Here is a 16,447-nt window from a genome sequence, read left to right as displayed (position 1 = left end):
TGCTTTGCTCCTGCTCTGGGCTCTGACGGGGTGTCTCTGTCTCTCCACATTTCTCCTTCCCTGCTCTGAATTCCCGGGGGTGCGTTTAAAGAAGTGCTCGAGCTGCCAGCAAGTGGGAGCCACCGTGGGCTGCTGCCAGAAGGGGTGTCCCCACACCTACCACTATGCGTGTGCTGTCGACACAGGTGAGCCCAGCCGCGGGGACAGGGGCACAGGGACCCCCGGCACCATCTGACCCAGCCAGCTGCGGGGCTGAACTCTGCAACACTCAAGCCCACCCGAGACAAGGGTGGGCTCAGGGCTCCCTGCCAGCCAGGACGGTGATGTCCCCTGCACCAGCTGTGCCGGCTGGTGTCCTGAGTTAGGCTGGCCTCAGCTGAACCCTTCCTGCAAATGCTGCGGCTGGTCCAGCGGCAGGAGGCCGTGGGTTGGGGAGGAGGATGCTGCGATCCCGCCGCTCGGGGGGCAGCTGTCGCACAGCGCGGGAACTTCTCTGACATGGCCTTCTCTCCTCACAGGTTGCTTATTAACCGAAGAGAGCTTCTCTCTGAAATGTCCCAAACATAAGGTAAGCCCAGAGCGCCCCCCCAATGCTCTGCAGCCCCCTGGGGTAGGAGGACCTGCTTTTGGAGCACAACACCCCACTCCACGGCACACCCACCCTGGGGTGCTCAGCAAGGGGAGGGTCACATCCCTGGGGGGAACACCACGCTACCCAGCTGCGCGGTGCCCTCCGCTGCAGGGCTAGGCGAGTGGGTGCCGGGTCTGGGACCCCCAAGCCGGGCTGCGGGGGGGTTTAGTCCCCCCTTCCCTGCGCGCTGACATGCTGCATCTCGGGTGGGCGCGCGATTATCCGCGGATGGGCAGGGAGGCTGTTGCTGGGGTCACCCCCGCCAGCCCGGGGACCGGACCCAGGGGCCAAACCACCCCCCACCAGCGGACCACCGCGCTGACATCCCCCCCCCCCCCTTCTCCCCGCAGAGGCAGCCGGTGTAGCGCCCCGCGGGCACCCGTCCCGCCGCCAGCGAGGGACCGGCGGAGGAGGCGGCGCCCCGGGAGCGGAGCGGGGCCGGGCCGGGCCGTACCGGGAGTCGCCCCGCTGCAGGTGGGCGCAGCGCTGCTGCCCCGTCCCCTTCCCCTCCCCGAGCCCGTTCCGGGCGGGTAAAGCCAGCGCCGGGTTTTCCATCCAACCCCCTGCCGGGTCCCGGCAAAACCCGGCTTGGCCGAGCGGGAGGCGGAACGGGATCCCCCCCACCCCCGGCCCGGGATCGCTGCACACTAGGGGGGTGGGGGGGTGGGGGAAGGGGGGGGTTCGGGGGTGGGGCCGTGTACAAGGGGGTCCCGGCGATGTTGTCTTACTGTGGGGCCGCCGGACCCCCCCGCGGGTCCCGGCTCTCCATATCTCACACTGATCTGATCTGAGATGTTGCCTTCAGCAAACCTCACGGTGTCTGTCTGTATATACGTGCGGCGGAGAAAAGGAAAAAAAAAAAAAAGGCAAAAAAAGACAAAAAAAAGGAGAAAAAAAAAAAGGAGAAAAAAAAAGACAAACAACGGCCTGCTGTTTGAAACACCACTCTGCTTTTTCCGTTTCGTTCTTCCATCTCCCGTCTGCCCCCACCTGCACCCACACTGCCTGTCCCGGGGTGCCAGCCCCTGCACAGGGTGGCTGGGTCCCCACCGGGGCGAAGGGTGCTTGCCTGGGCTGGTGGGTGCCCACCGGGCTGCCCCAGCCCCGATCCCTCCCTCCGGCCCCCGGCCCATTGCACCCACCACCCTCCCGCTCCATGGGGCACTGCTGGGACCAGGACACCTGGTCCTGCTCTCTGGCACCCCAAAAACCCACCCTCCTCCCTCTGCTCGGCCTCGCCAGCACCTCCTCTGCGGCTCCTCTTGCTCCCTGTGCTTGTGCAAGTCCCAGGGCTCTGGGTGCTGAACCCCCATGGCTCTGGGTGCTGAACCCCAGGGTTTTATCCTGTGCAAGAGGGTGCAAGCAGCCCAGAAATGGCTTCCAGCCGGCAGCAGGGTCCTTGCCAGAGGAGGAGGAGGCACTTGCTTCCTCCCCCTGCATGGCCCTGGCTCACCTGTCACTGCCCTGGGTGCTGGGTTCGCTCAGCTCCCTCGGCTTTCGCTTCCCTTCCCGGCCCCCTTGGGGGATCTGGGGGGCTGCCCACCACCGGGATTGCCCCCCACCCATGTCCCCACAGGGTGCCCTGCATGACTCCCCAATCTTCTGCAGCCCGAACACCGCAGCCCTGCACCACCCACACCCTGGCACAGGTAGCAAATAACCAACCCAGGGTGAATGAACCCCAAATCCCATCCTAAAAACAGAGCCACCAGCTGCCCCAGCCTGCAGAGCTTCCTGCAAAGGCGGGGTGCAGCCCTGGGCCCATCCGTCCCACCCGACCCCGCAGAGCCAGCTCCGTGTCCCTGCCGGCTGACGCGTCCCCTCCGTCCCACCCAGCCCTCACCCTCAAGGTTTGCTGGCCACAAAATGTCTGTCGTTTCAGCAGCTTGCCTCGGACACGGGAGTGAAAAACACACATTTAAAAAAAAAAAAAAGGGCGGGGGGGGGGAGAGAAAAAATAATAAAAATAATTAATTTAAAGAAAAAAAAAATCCTGGTGTCCCTGGCAGTGTTGCCTGAAATCTGGCTATTTTTAGTGACATCTTGTACATATGACTGTAAAATGGTAAACCGTGTGTATTATATATTGCCTCATTATATAGTGTATATATATGTATACATATACATATATATAATATATATGAAGACTGTAAATGTTAAGACTAGTGTTCTTATTAGTATATTGCTTCACACTGAAGATTGTGTGTAACAAGCTGTTTCTAAAAGATGTTTATTTTCCTTAAGAGTAAAAAACAGGTCATTGCATTCAGAGCGTCAATAAAGATACAACGATTGTTTTGGAAGTACGTGGCGCCCTGCTCGTGGCCTCTCTTTTTCCCGGGGGGCTGCCAGGGGTCCCATGGAGCTGTGCCAGCCCCTGGCTGCCCCTTTGTCCCCAGGTGCCACCAGCACCGAGGGTCATGCTGTAGGGCTGGGCTGGAGAGGATGCTGCCATGGGGCTGGGGTATGGGAGCACCCTCAGCACATCTTGGGGTAAGGAGGGTGTCTCTGGGGTCCCTTGTCCCCTGGTGTCCCTGTCCCTGCCACCCTTGTGTCCCCCCCATTCCATTCAGCCCTCCCCTGCAGGGGCAATGCAGGACCCACAGCCAGGGATGCCCAGCCTGGGGGGGCGGGGGCGTTCCCCTTGCCCCAGCCAGGCTCTGTGTGCCCCCCAAATTCGGTGTCTGTCCCCACCCCACCACTCCAGCACACACCAGTATAAATAATCAGCTTTAATTGTCTGTACAAAACTCTCCAACTATGAAAATACCGTTTAAAAAGGCAAGGCGGGGGAGGGCAGGGTTAGGGGCTATGTACAAAGGGGGGGGGCACAGCAAGGGGACAGGGCACCCACCAGCCCCCCAGGAGCGCCGTGCCACCCTGCCATCCCTTCTGCGAAAGCGCTCTGGCTCAGCTGTGCCTAGGGGCGATGGCAGCTCCTAACTGGGGGGGCTGGTCAGTGCTTTGGCAGGGGGAGGGATAGGCTGGGAGAGGGCCCTTAGCCACCACCAGGAGGCCAAACCTCCTCCCCCCCAGAACAGGGGCAAAGCCGAGGTGCCCCAAGCCCCTCCTGCGGCAGCGGGACCTACGGGGGGGTGGGGGGGAGGCAGCAGGGACGCCAGGAGAGGTGGGCGAGGACGGGCCCCCACCCTGTGCCAGTGCACCGGCGGGTACTGGGTGGCACTGGGGCCAGGCTGGCCAAGCGTCCCAGTGCCATGCAATACTGTGACAGTGTCACTAGAGGTCCCCACGTCCCATCACCCAAGCAGGCTGAGGACAGGGTCACAACCATGGGGTGGCAGAGACCACATGGGGTGCCCCACGCGCGGCTGCCCCACGCCGGGAGCCTTCACACCCACTGCCGGTAGCGCCGGGCATCACCCTGCCCCTCCCCACCCGCCCACCTCCTCACCTTAAAACCCACTCCCTAACACCCTCTCGCAGAAGGGGTTCCCGTCCCAGGGGGGAAACTGAGGCACACACTTCCCAGCCCCCCATCCCTTCCCCTCATCCCGGACCCAGGGGGGGCTAGCAGGGGGGCTGGCAGCGTGCCCCCCCTGCTCCCCAGCTAGCCCGATGTGACGGTGGTGCCGCTGCCCAGCTTGATGATCATCTGCTGGCAGTCGTGCAGCGTCCGTTTGTCTCCCAGCTTCTCCAAGGTGCGGGCGGCCTCGGCCAGCATGCCCACGCGCTGGCCCGGCCCCGAGAGGAAGCTGGGTGGGAGGTAGCAGCAAGCCAGCAGCAGGGCCTCGGCGTGCTCCCGCGGCGTGGGGTGGCTCTCCGGCTCACCGGCTACAAGGGGGAAGCGAGGGGGTGTCAGCCCCAAGGGCACCCCTAGAAGCCACCGCCACTCCCTTGGGTGCTCCGGCACGGTGACATTCGCCCACCCCAGGTGCCACCACCAAAGCAAGGAAGCCCCCATGCCCCATCGCCCAGCGCTGCTGGGGTGCTGCGGGTGGGAAGCGGGGTGTCCCCGGGGAACGTGGCACCCAGGGGTGCTCTCCCACACCGTGTCCCACCTGTTTTGCTGCCCTGCACCCCTCTCCTCCGCAGGCTGCGGTCCAGCAGCTGGTGGGTGCGCGTGGGGCTGGCCCGAGCCATGAGCCTGGCGGTGGCTTCATGCAGGAACACCTGGAACGGGGCAGGGGGGACAGTGAGCGTGGCTGGGTGTGGGGGACAGGGGGACGCGCCGGGAAGCGGGTCAGGGGGCTCACCCGGCGCATGGCGGGGCGGAGGGTCTGGGCCAGGCGCCGCAGGCTGCTGAGGTCCTGCTGGAAGCCCCGGAGCTCGAGGGCGGACGCCTGGTAGAGGCAGCTGCGCTGCTGGCTGACACTCATCTGCTGTTGCCACAGGTTGGTGCGGGTGACGAGGAGCAGGTCGCACAGCAGGAGCTGGACCGCCTGATGGGGGAGCGAGGGGAGCTGGGTGAGCGAGGGGCGAACAGACGGACAGACAGATGGCGGGGGGGGGCCGAGGAGATCCCTGCGGGCAGGCGTTGCTGCGCGGGGCCCCCGCCGGGCTGCATGGCAGGGGCATTGCACTCCCAGTCTGACACATGCAATGCAACTACAATGCACCCCCGCGAGGGCCGGGGGCACCTCCCGCGAAGGCTGGGCGCTCCCCCTCACCCAGGGCAGGCGGCTGCCTTGCGCCCCCAACCCAGCTCACCTTGTCGATGGTGCCTTTGGGGGGGCTGCCGAGCTCCAGGCTCTCCCGCAGGAAGCTGCTGGCCTTCTCGCAGTGGCTCAGGCTGGCCTGGCTCCCGTCCTGCTTGCTCAGCATAGCCCGGACAGCCCTGAAGCAGTGCAGGGCAGTGCGGGGCAGGGGCTTCCTGCAAGGCGGGGGGCACACGGTCACGGCAAGCCCCTCGCTGGGGCCGTACACCCCCTCGGCAGGCATGGGGCAGCACAGCCGCAGTGCTCAGAGTGCATTAGCAAGGGCTGTGCCAACCCAAAAAGGAGGGAGGTCTGCATTGAGCTGTCACCCCCGTCCCCGATGCCCCCGGCACTCACTCAGAGCTCTGCAGCGCCCGGGGCATGGTCTCCACCAGCGGGTAGAGGCGCTCGGCCCCCTCCTCGTCTCCCTGCAGCCAGTGAATAACTGTGCCAATGATGGACGCCCACCACTTGGACACGGGGTCGGTGCCTGTGGGGCGGGAGGGACACAGGAGCCAGGTGCCCACCAGTCTTGTGGCCCTCCACACAAAGTGTCCCGGGGGGAACACACAGATGCCGGCCTCACCTGTGACGGCTGCCAAGCTGGAGCTGATGGACGGTGCGGGTCCAGGCGTGCCGCTGGCATCAGAGCAGCCGTTGAGCAGCTGGAGGTACTCGAGAGCATCAGAGAAGCGCCTGCTGGGAGAGGGGCCATGAGCAGGGCTGGCCCCATGCTGGGCGGAGGCAGCGGGGTGCCCACCCCGGCACTTACCCCTCTCCCTGGGCGGCGGGGCGGCCGGGCTCGGGCATGGTCACGCAGCACAGCGCCTTCTCCAGGAGGTGCTCGCGGAAGAGCTGGGTCACCTGCGCCATCGGGTCCACTGCGGTACAGAGGGGTGGTGAGCGGGTACGTACGCCTCCACCCGAAACAGAGGTGCTGGGGGCGCCGGGGGTTACCTGGGTTGCCGGCAGAGCTGTAGATGGTCTCCCTCGGGACACCCTTGACAGCCCAGTCCCCATCGACGAAGAAGCGGTGGCCCAAGGGGTGGCAAAGCCACTGCATGGCGGGGGGCACGGCCCCACCGTGGGACAGGGCTACGCGCCGGGCACTGCAGAGGAAGGGGCGCTGCGGGAGGAGCGGCGGGTCAGGGGAGCACCCAATGTTGGGTCCCAGGGGACACAGGGGACCCTCCCGCCCTGTCCCCACGGTGGAGGGGGCTGCCCCGCACTCACAGCCAAGAAGTGAAAGCAGCGGTGCAGGCTGGCCTTGACCCGCAGGGCAGCCGCCACGTAGATCTCGGCCAGGGCGGCCACGGAGATGGCGTCACCGGCGCACTCGGCCAGGTTGACGGCGCTCAGCGCCAGGTTGATGGCCAGCAGGTGCCCCCCAGCCTGCTTCCCTGCGGGGACGGGGACGGGGGGCTCAGGGCTGTGGGGGGACGCAGGGATCCCGTCCCCCGTCCCCCTCCGTGGCGCAGGGCCCTACCGGCGAGGTGGAGCTGGTGCAGGCGGTGGTAGGCCATGGCGGCGTCGCGGGCGCTCTGACGGACGTGGGCCGGTGGCGGAGGATCGGGACGCAGCCCCCCGGCGCGGGCGGCCAGCCAGCGGCCCACCCAGAGGCGCTGGAGCAGGTGCCGCAGCAGGCTCCAGAGCAGGCTGCAGGCCAGGTCCCCGTGGGAGGCGGGCAGTGGCCGTCCCAGTGCTCCCAGTGCCGTCCGAAGATGCTGGGCTCCCTGGGCGAAGTCCCCCTGCGCCCCCCCCAGGGAGGGCGGGTCAGCCCGGGGGGACAGAGCTAGCCACAGGGGGTGGGATGGAAGGTGGGGGGGGGCAAGTGGGGCATGGCCAAGGTGGGTGGGGCAGGTGACATCATGCAGGGTGGGGCAAAGGGGGCAGGTCTTACCCGGTCGAGGTCAAGGTCGGCCTGCCGACGGTGCCGCCAGAAGAGGATGGAGGGCTCGGAGTGGGGGCGGGTGACAGGCTCCCCACAGACAAAGAGCCGCACCACCGCCCCCAGCACCAGCGCCGCGTTCAGCGCCCAGAAGGCCAGCGTGGGCCACAGCCACTGTGACCACCCCCACGGCTCCTCTGTGCGGGGAGGGGGTCAGTGCTGTCCTCCCTGCTCCACCCACCCCAGGGTCTCCATCCCGGCAGCCTTAACCCCATCCCCACCCCGCAATGGCCTCTGACCCCCATCCCCCCCAGCACCCCCCACCCCGATCGTCTTCTGTCTCAGACCTACCCCAAGACCCCCCACTTGATGGCTTTCACCCCACATCCACCATGACCACCTCCACTCTGATGGTGTCCCCTCAAACAGCCTCCATCCCGACAGTCTTCACCCCGTGCCCACCCCAACAGCCTCTACCCTCATGGGCTCCGCCCAAGACCCTCAACCCAGGCAGCCCCCACCACACACCCACCCCAAAATCCTGCACCCTGACGGTCTTCACCTCAACAGCCTCTAGCCCATGCCTGCCTCAATGACCTCCATCCCAACGGCCTTTGCCCTGTGCCCACCCTGACAGCCTCCACCCCGACAGCCTCCACCCCACACCTATCCCAACAGCCTCCATCCCAGTGGCCTCCACCCTGTGCCCACCGCAACGACCACCACCCCAACAGCCTCCACCACAATGTCCTCCACCCCAAGAGTCCCCACCCCATGCCAGAGCTTACCCACGGTGCCAGACTCAGCCATGATGTTCCTGCCGGGGCCGGCGGTGCCCGGGCTCCCCACAGGGGCCGGGGCACCAGAGCCCCGGAGGAGGGATGCCAGGGGGTTGAAGGAGAGGCAGAGGAAGACAAAGGTGCAGAGGGCCATGCGGGAGCGGTCCAGCATGCCCTGGCTGCTGGGCGAGGGTGGTGGGTGCTCCTGCTTCACCTGCACGGGCAGAGCTGCTGTGAGCCCCGGGGCATGGGGTGTGGTGATGGGGCACAGGCATGAGATATAGGGCACGGGGCATGGGTATGGGCATGGGGTATGGGGCACCGAGCACATTTTGGGGTACAGAGCATGGGGCATGAGCACAGGACATGGGTGCAGCAGCCCACTGCACCCCAGAATGCCACCATACCCCTCCCTTCAGCCCCAATTCAGGTGAGGAACAGCCTCAGGGAGCAAGATGAGGGGTCTTGGCCCCTTCCCCCATGCTGGCATCTGGGGTGCTTTGCTCTTGGCACCGCCGGGGTGAAGCAGCAGATGCAGGGGAACCTCCCCCACAGCCCCACCACACCTTGCCGTGGTTGCAGAGGGGGCTGTCGGGCTCCGAGTCGCTGCTGCTGTTGCTGCTGCCCCCGCTGAGCGAAAGCGGGCTGCTGTGGGACGGCGAGCCCACGTCCGAGGGCGGCGGCGTCAGCATCTCCATCACCTCTGCCTTCACCACCTCCATGGGGGCCTCCGCCTTCGCCCCCCTGCTGCAGGAGGCCACCAGGTCCTTCAGGGACTCTGCGGGGAGCGGAGCAGGCTGAGGGGTGCTGGGGGGATACGGCAGCCCCAGCCCCGAGGCTGAGCCCCTCCCCGGGACCTGCCCTTCCACTCACGGTTTTTCTGCATGGCCATCTTCAGGGCAAGGTTCTCCTGCTTCAGCTTCTGGTTGTTCTGCTGCAGGAAGCGGATGTACTCGATTGCCTTCCTCAGGATCGCTGACTTGTTGAGCTGCCGGCAGGCATGGACAGCTCAGCCCAAATGCTGGGCGAAGCCCCCATTGCCCAGCCCACATCCCACAGCTCCTGGTCTCCCACCTTGGCCTCGGTGCCCACCACCAGGTCCTTGAGCTCCACGATCTTGTCGTTGATGGAGGAGCGGTAGCGTTTCTCGATGGCATTGTGCGCTGTGCGCTTCTCCCCCCGGCTCTGCACCAGTGCCGGCTTCCCGCAGGGTGCCAGCCGGTTGATGGGCAGCTTGTCGGCATCCACCACCAGCGGCACCGTGGCCAGGATGGTCCCTCCGCTCACCAGAGCCTGTGGGGATGCGGGGTGGTGTCAGTGGGGGTCCCAGAGCATCCCACCACCCCGGAGCTCCCCGGCAGAGGGACTTACTGGCACCTGCAGCGGGGTGGCAGAGCCACTGGTGCTGGTGGCCAGGGAGGCGATGCTGGACGTCTTGGCGCTGCTGGCATCCGTCTTGACGGCCGTCAGCAGCAGGGAGTCAGCCTTGATGAAATGGGGCTGCAGCAGGACCTAGGGGATGGGGGTGGGCTCAGCGGCACTGGGGAGGCCACTGGGACACCCCACCCTCGGCCCTGGGCTTACCGGCACCGGCTGGATCTGAGGTGAGACGGGCTGGGTGGTGGGTGTGGCGGGGGCCAGGAGCTGCTGGGGTGCCACGTTCTGCACGGGGCCAGGCAGTGCCACAGGTTGGCTCGGCTGTGGGACGGGCAGGGGGCTGGGCAGGGCCTGCTCCGCACCCCCAGGCTGCACAGCTGGGCATGGAGCAGAGGACAGCGTCACCAGACCCCCCAGGACCACCCTGGGCAGCCCCATCCCATAGGGAGGTATCCCCATGTCCAGCAAGGCCCCCACCCCCCACAGCAACCCCCCACCCAGGGAGCCTCACCCCTCCCTGCACCCCCAAATCCTCACCGGAGAAGCTGTGCTGGTTCTGGTAGCCCACCAAGGGCTGGGGGCTGAACTGGCCGGGGGATGTGGGGACGAAGCTGGGGGCCAGCATCACGCCAGGCTGGGGCTGGCTGCTGGTCATGGCCACCGGCTCCTCCTTGACACCCGGGGTCGGCGCTGGCAGGAGCGGGGCTGGGGGCTGCGGGGAGAAGGCTGCCATCCCAGGGGGTCCAGGGTAGACGCTGCCGGTGGGGGTGGCAGAGGGAGGCTCGCTGGGCCCCATGTAGGTGCTGAGGGTGCCTGGGGTGGGGGGGAGTCCCAGGGGCATGGCGCTGTCGGGGGCACTGAACGGTGAGTCAAACAGCCCCGAGAAGTCATTGTCCGGTGTGTTGATCAGCTGGAGCACGTCTGCAAAACAACCCCCCAACCCCACGCTGTCAGTGGCTGTCCCGGCCCCACACCTGCCAAAGGGCCCCCAAAGCTCTGAGGGTCCCTGGGCTGGCCCCATGCTGCCCACCCCACAGCTCAGCACTTTGGGGACAGATCCCCATAACACAGGGACAAAATTCCCTGAGAGCCCAGGAATCTGCTGTGCCCTGCTCCTCACAGCCTCCCAGGCACCCTGCCAGCAGGGAAACTGAGGCACGGTGCTCGCAACGGGGGTGCCGGGGCCTGGCCACCAGCCGTCAGAGTTTTCCAGCCAGGTCTGGGGGTGTCAGGGCAGCTCTCAGCCCATTCCTGAGGTCGAGGGGGGAAGAGACGGGCTTGTGCCAACTCATTCATTTTATCCTGTACTGGAAACCCCGACAACCCCCAAAGCAGCCCCTGTACCAAGGGAAGGGGGTGCTCGCGCTGGGACAGAGGGGTGGCACGCCTGGGATGTGCCAGACCCCCGTGCCAGGTGTACCTGCCGATCGCACCTCCCAGGAGGGCAGCTGGGCAAGCACAGGGTTAAATAGCCTCGCTCAACGGGACCTGGGTGCCCCGGGATGTCCCCATGGACACACCCCAACACCCACCCATCAGGGCGTCTGGAAGTGCCCCCACTGAGGCGTCCCGGGATGCTCCCCCCAAAGCGCCCTGGGATGCCCCCACGGCGGTACCCCCAGGCGCACCCCTCATGCACACACCCCCAGGATGCCCCCACCAAGGTGCCCCCAGATGCCCCCCCCATGGGGTACAGCACCCCGAGAGGGGCTGCAGCGGTGACCCTGCCAGACGGGGAGGAGGAGGATGGTGAGGAGGGGGTACCTTCGAAGGCGCACTCCATGCCGGCAGGTGCAGGTGGGGTCACTGGTAGCTGGCTGCGGCCCCCGCTCAGCCTCATGCCGGGCCGTGATGAGGCACCGGGATATTTTAAAGCCATGTTCTCGCCTCCTCCCCGCCAGCCCTCCCCGTTGCTGCCCGCGCCAGGCCTGGAGCGAGGCCGGCGATGGGGTGATGCAACTCCGCCAATCGCCGCCCGCGCGCCCGCCGGCCACCCGCCGCCCCCAGACAGCCCCGCGGCCACACTAAGGTGAGCCCGGCAGCGGGTTATTCCCGGGCACCCTGCTGTAACCCGCCAGCGGTTACTTGGGGTCAGCTGCCGTTAACCCCTTCGCCCCATGCCCCATCGCCCCCTGCGTCTGGCCAACACGACGTGACACTCCTCACTCGATGCCCAGCGCCCAGAGGAGACGCCCCACAAGGACCAGGGTCGTTGCACAGCCCCATTTTCCCCACAAAGACATCCAGCTCTTGGCACCCCCCTCTGCGCAGGTGGGTTTCCCTCCAGGGGAGCTCCCAGCCTCAACCCCCCCCCCCCGCTGAAGAGACCCCCAAAGTTCCCTGGTGGTCCAGGGACAAGAGAGCAAAGTCTGGGGGTGCAGAGAGAGGGTGCTCCCTCCTGGCCACCCCCTTCCTGCTGCTCAGTCCTCAGGGTGGGCACGGCTCTCCCAACCACCCGGTGCCTACCAGGTATTTCAATCCCATGACACCCACTACCAGCCATGCCAGCAGTACGACACGGGCACCCAGCAGTGCCACGGCTGCCCCAACCCTGCTGCTTCAGGCCATGGGAGCCTGTGGGGCACAGCTGTGGGTCCTGGCAGGTCCCAGTGGGCACAGGGCACCCACAGCCCTGGGTGCATGTCCCACAGTCACCCTGGGGTAGGCACAGGGACAAGGGACAACCTGTGGCTACCCAGGGACTGGTGGCAAACCCATGGCCCGTGGAATGTCAGGCCACGTGGGGAAACAGTGGGGCACAAGGTGGCCTGGACAGCCATGAGGCAAAGGAGCGTGGCAAAAGCCCATGGCGAGACACAGCCAGTCTGTGCTGGGCACCGCTCAGCCCTGGCACAGGTTCTAGGGGACCCACGGGGACACAGCACAACTCCGGATCATCGCTCCTGCCCGCCTGCAGCTCCCATCCCTCCCTTCCCACGCCAAAACCTCGCCGGGGGAGGCAGGTGGCACCTGGATCTGCCCTGATCCGCCCCGATTGCCACTGGGATGAGCCTCCAGCCCTGGGATGCCACCTCCGCCCCGGCTCCCAGCGGAGATATGGCTCCTGGCACCGTTGGAGGCTTCGGCCATCCCCGTGCCTGCTTCGCCACGTGCTCCACCGGCTCTACTGGCCTGCGCAGAGCCAGCGCAGCCCCGGGCATGGGGCTGGCCAAGGCCTGGGAAACCCAATTTTTGGCTAAAGCCATGGTGACGCTGCACCCAGCACTGGTAAGATCTTGGTGGCGCGGCAGTGGTGAGCGGGACCCGTTGGGGATCGGGTCCCCTTGGCACTGGGGAGCAGGTCCCCTTGGGGAGCAGGGTCCCCTGGGGCAGCATCCCCATCCCACGGCCCCCCAGCTGGGTGGGGAGGTGGGTGCTGATGGGTCCCAGCCCCAGGGATGCTCCGCTCAGCGCCAGGGCTGGTGCAGAGCCTCCCACACACCCCCGCCCCTCCCATCCCGGGTGGGTGGTTCGGGGAACCCAGGCGTCCTGGAGGGAATGACCGGGAGTAACCCCGCCGGTGACGTCACGGGGGGCGGGGCTAGAAGCGACACGATGCTGCGGCCGGCGGGGGCCCCGTCGGGGCTGTCCCAGTACCGGCACCGCCAGCCCAGGGGTCCCGGTGTCCAGTCGTGTCACCCCCCCCCCATCCCCCTGGACCCCGCTCCTCCCCAAGCCCCGGTAACGGGGCCAGCCCGAACCGCCCGGCCCTGCACCGACCCCGCGGCTCCAGCAGCTCGGGGTGTCCCCCCCAACCCACGCCGGGTTCCGGCACCGAGCCCGGTCTCTCCGGCTGCGCCCCGGTTCGCCGGCCGCGCACCGAGCCCGCTGCCTTCAGCCCGGCCGCGCACCGAGTCCCGGTTATGCACCGAACCGGCTCCACCGCTTATGGCCCGGTCCCCGGTTGCTTGACCGTGCACCGAGACTGGTCTCTGCAGCCCCGGCCATGCACCGAGCACGGTCCCGGCTGTGCACCGAGCCCCGGTATCGCACCGAGCCCATCCCCCGGCCGCGCACCGAGCCCCGGTTCTGCCGCCAGCCCCGCCCCGGCCGCGCACCGAGCCCCGGTTCTGCCGCCATCCCCGTCCGGGCCATGCACCGAGCCCCGGTTCTGCCGCCAGCCCGGTCCGAGCCGCGCACCGAGCCCCGGTTCTGCCGCCAGCCCGGGCCGGGCCGCGCACCGAGCCCCGGTTCTGCCGCCAGCCCGGGCCGGGCCGCGCACCGAGCCCCGGTTCTGCCGCCATCCCGGTCCGAGCCGCGCACCGAGCCCCGGTTCTGCCGCCAGCCCGGGCCGGGCCGCGCACCGAGCCCCGGTTCTGCCGCCAGCCCGGCCCCGGCCGCGCACCGAGCCCGGCCCCACTCGCCGCTGCCCGGTCGGGACGCACCTTCGATGTCGCTGAGCAGGGCCGTGTCGATGTCGCCGGCCCCGGAGAGGCCGAGGGACGGCGCCAACCCCTCCAGGGCCGCGTCGTCGAAGGCGAGGCCGCTCATCCCGGCGGCGGCTCTAGGAGCGGCGGGGCCGCCCGCCCGCCATGGCCGCGCTGGCCCGGGGAGAGGGAGGAAGGGGACGAGCCGCCAAGCTGCTCCCGCGAACCGTGTCCAGACCTGCTACCGGGCAGGGGAAGGAGGGAGGGGATGGAGGCGGATCCGCCGCCGCGTCCCGCCCCGCGGCTGCCTCCCCGCCCCGCACCGCCGGCACCGGCACCCGCCGCACCGCCGCACCGCGCCGGGACCCCCGGCAGCACCGGGCTGGTAGGAAGGTGGTGCACCGGGACCGGAGCAGGGAGCAAGGCAGGCTGCAGCCCCTGAGCAGGGCAGCAGTTCCCCGGGAAAGTCACCACCCCCCCCGGGGACAGCCACCAACCCTGGGGACAGCCACCAACCCTGGGGACAGGCACCAAACCCCGGGGACAGCCACCAACCCCTGGGGACAATCACCAAGCCCCTGGGACAGCCACCGAGTCCTTGGGACAGGCACCAACCCCTGGGGACAGTCACCAAGCCCTGGGGACAGTCATCGAGCCGCGGGGACAGTCACCGAGCCCTTGGGACAGGCACCAATTACGTAAGCTCGGCTCTAAACACCTAGGCTGGGCGTTAAATTCCACTTCGCCCTGGATCGGGGCCCACGTGGGAGCCGGTAGGAGGGCCACAGTGGGGAGAAGGGGGTGGCCGTGGCTGCTGTAACCCCCAGCACCTCGTGGAGGCCACGTGCCAGGGCCACCGTGTCACCTCTCGAGGCTCTTGTGGTTTCCAATGCAGAGGCAGGCTGCGGGGATCTGCCTTCCTCCTCCCTGCTCCAGGGTCCAGTGCAAGTCCCAGCACCGCCGCCTGACCGTGGCACAGCCCAGGGTGGCAGAAGCTCCCACAGCCCCATAAGGGGCTGCCGAAGGGTCGGTGCTGCCCCAGCTGAGCCCACGCACCCTCCTGGGTGCCACGAGCTGTGGGAACCAGGAAAATCACTGGTGCCATCAGGGTCAGCGCTGTGGCTGCCCACGGGGGGGCGGGTCTCGGCATGGGGGTCTCACGCTAGGGCAGGGCCACACCGCTACACCCTGCAGCGCTGTGTGGTTTGTCTTACTGCTGGGAATATATTAGGAAAAGAAATGGATTATTTTCTTAATTCTTATCATTTTCTTAAGAAAAATAAATTAGGAAAAGAAAATGCGCTGCAACATCGGCCCCCTGAAACTTTGCCCTCTTGTCTCCTGAACCACCGAGCACAATCCGAGGCTACCTGTGAATTAATTAAGCCGGGCTGCACCATAAAACCAGGAGCACAGCAGTTTCCCCTGTGGAACATGGGGATCCCTCACATGGCATGGGGAACCCTGCCGCAACAAGGGGCTCACCGGCAACCACGCAGGGCACCCCGTGTGTGCACGTGGCGGTGGCAGAGCCGTGGGTGCCCAGCCCTGCCAGTCCCCCCGCACCCTTGCGCCCACTCGAGCCTCCTCAAGCTGGGGACGTTAACCTGTGCCCGAGCTGGGGACGGGCCCAGGGAGTCCTGGCTCAGCTCCACGCCGATGGCTGGGGCAGTGTCACCTGCACACAGGCCACTGGCAGCCACCCGGACACCTCTCGTCCACAGCAAACTAAACAAATGCTACCAAAGAAAAACCCTCGAGAGATCCACAACCTGCCGTGGGGGTGAAGGGGGCTCTGTGCACCCCCCCACATTCTTATTGGGGTCACCATGGAGAAGCCAGGCTCGATGGCAGCGGGAGGTTTCCCTTTGCTTTCAGGAAAGCCCTTGCAGCAGTCTGCATGCTTGCAAGAGTGGAGGGCAAGTTTCCAGGGCTGGGGAGATGGACGTGCCACGGCCCCGCGAGGCTTTAGGGCAGCCTCACATGAATGTAGAGAGTCACACACCTTTAACAACCCACGTGAGACCTGGGACACAGCCTTCCCTGTGAGACACGGAGAGGGGGGAAATCACACGCATAAACACGGCATTATTTTCACACAAGCTGTGGTCAAAGCAGGATTTTGCAGGGCTCCTTCCCTGACCCCAAGCTTCCCCCGAGCCAGAGGGGATGTGCACCCCGGGGACCCACACACGATGCTTTTCCCTGCTTGGGGAGGACCAAAGCAAACAAGCAGCATCCTCTGCACTACGGGGAAGAATTAAGCACCCTGGCAGCTCCGTGGGACGGGGCGGGTTTGGAGGCCGACGGATGCCAGGCAGGGTGGGGCTCCCTGGGGTAAGCTTGGTTGCGGGGTAGGGAAAACCCCGCCTGTAGGACCAGGGCCACGCAGCCAATAAGCGCAGCGGCCCGGAGTGGAGTGATTCTGCATCACGGCTCAGGGCCCGCGATTACATCATGTCGGTCCTGCGGGGATGGCAGCAGGGCCACGTGGTTGCTCCGGAGTCGCTGAGACGTTTTCCTAAGCGCAGGCTGGGAGGAAACCGCAGGGATGAGACAGAAAACAAACTGGCCGTGAGATGGTTGGGCTCTGGCTGCCGAGCCGGCCGGGCAGGCTCGCGTGGCTGCAGCGAGCTCAGGTGGCTGTGTAGGGCTCGCCGGCGGCGTGGAGCATTGCCCTGAGCCACACCGGCGGCAGCGACAGGCTCCAGGACGTGCCATGCTTCGGCTGCAGAGCCCAAATGTGGCAG

At 66.8% G+C, this 16,447-nt stretch overlaps 2 protein-coding genes across 10 annotated transcripts in view; one reads left to right on the top strand and one right to left on the bottom strand.

The window, feature by feature from the left end:
* Positions 1–2,937, top strand: part of RAI1 (retinoic acid induced 1) — a 76,640-nt gene extending 73,703 nt beyond the window's left edge. For all 5 annotated transcript variants that reach the window (XM_064461472.1, XM_064461468.1, XM_064461471.1 and 2 more), the window contains 3 exons: positions 92–185; positions 519–568; positions 982–2,937. In XM_064461472.1, the coding sequence (XP_064317542.1) occupies positions 92–185; positions 519–568; positions 982–996 (159 nt within the window). In that variant the 3' untranslated portion in view covers positions 997–2,937. The remainder of the gene's footprint in view (positions 1–91; positions 186–518; positions 569–981) is intronic.
* A 411-nt stretch (positions 2,938–3,348) lies between these two features.
* SREBF1 (sterol regulatory element binding transcription factor 1) lies at positions 3,349–13,974 on the bottom strand. Of its 5 annotated transcripts, none has more exons than XM_064461476.1 (19): positions 13,716–13,973; positions 9,868–10,251; positions 9,538–9,707; positions 9,325–9,465; positions 9,028–9,246; positions 8,827–8,941; positions 8,520–8,731; positions 7,963–8,167; positions 7,187–7,371; positions 6,773–7,034; positions 6,520–6,686; positions 6,244–6,412; positions 6,059–6,167; positions 5,873–5,982; positions 5,644–5,776; positions 5,300–5,462; positions 4,846–5,031; positions 4,651–4,762; positions 3,349–4,423 (listed from the first exon to the last, which is right to left on the bottom strand). In XM_064461476.1, exons 1-19 carry the CDS (start codon positions 13,819–13,821, stop codon positions 4,200–4,202), a joined length of 3,372 nt encoding a protein of 1,123 aa, XP_064317546.1. In that variant the 5' UTR covers positions 13,822–13,973; the 3' UTR covers positions 3,349–4,199. The 5 variants fall into 5 exon arrangements, with proteins under 5 accessions (XP_064317546.1, XP_064317545.1, XP_064317547.1 ...); XM_064461475.1 differs by lacking the exon at positions 13,716–13,973 and adding an exon at positions 11,095–11,399; XM_064461477.1 differs by lacking the exon at positions 13,716–13,973 and adding an exon at positions 11,095–11,348 and having other exon boundaries at positions 5,873–5,985.
* Between the last annotated feature and the right edge of the window lie 2,473 nt (positions 13,975–16,447).

The sequence above is a fragment of the Phalacrocorax carbo genome, chromosome 10 (assembly GCF_963921805.1).
Source record: "Phalacrocorax carbo chromosome 10, bPhaCar2.1, whole genome shotgun sequence".
NCBI lineage: Eukaryota > Metazoa > Chordata > Aves > Suliformes > Phalacrocoracidae > Phalacrocorax > Phalacrocorax carbo.
This window is presented reverse-complemented; position numbering and strand designations above follow the sequence as displayed.

Coding starts and splice junctions, on each gene's coding strand:
- SREBF1 (XM_064461473.1), bottom strand. CDS start 11,209: ATGGCTTTAAAATATCCCGGTGCCTCATCACGGCCCGGCATGAGGCTG. Junction 5,983..6,058: donor CCCGCCGCCCAGGGAGAGGG/GTAAGTGCCGGG, acceptor CTCTCCCAGCAG/GCGCTTCTCTGATGCTCTCG. Junction 4,424..4,650: donor GGTGCAGGGCAGCAAAACAG/GTGGGACACGGT, acceptor TCCCCCTTGTAG/CCGGTGAGCCGGAGAGCCAC.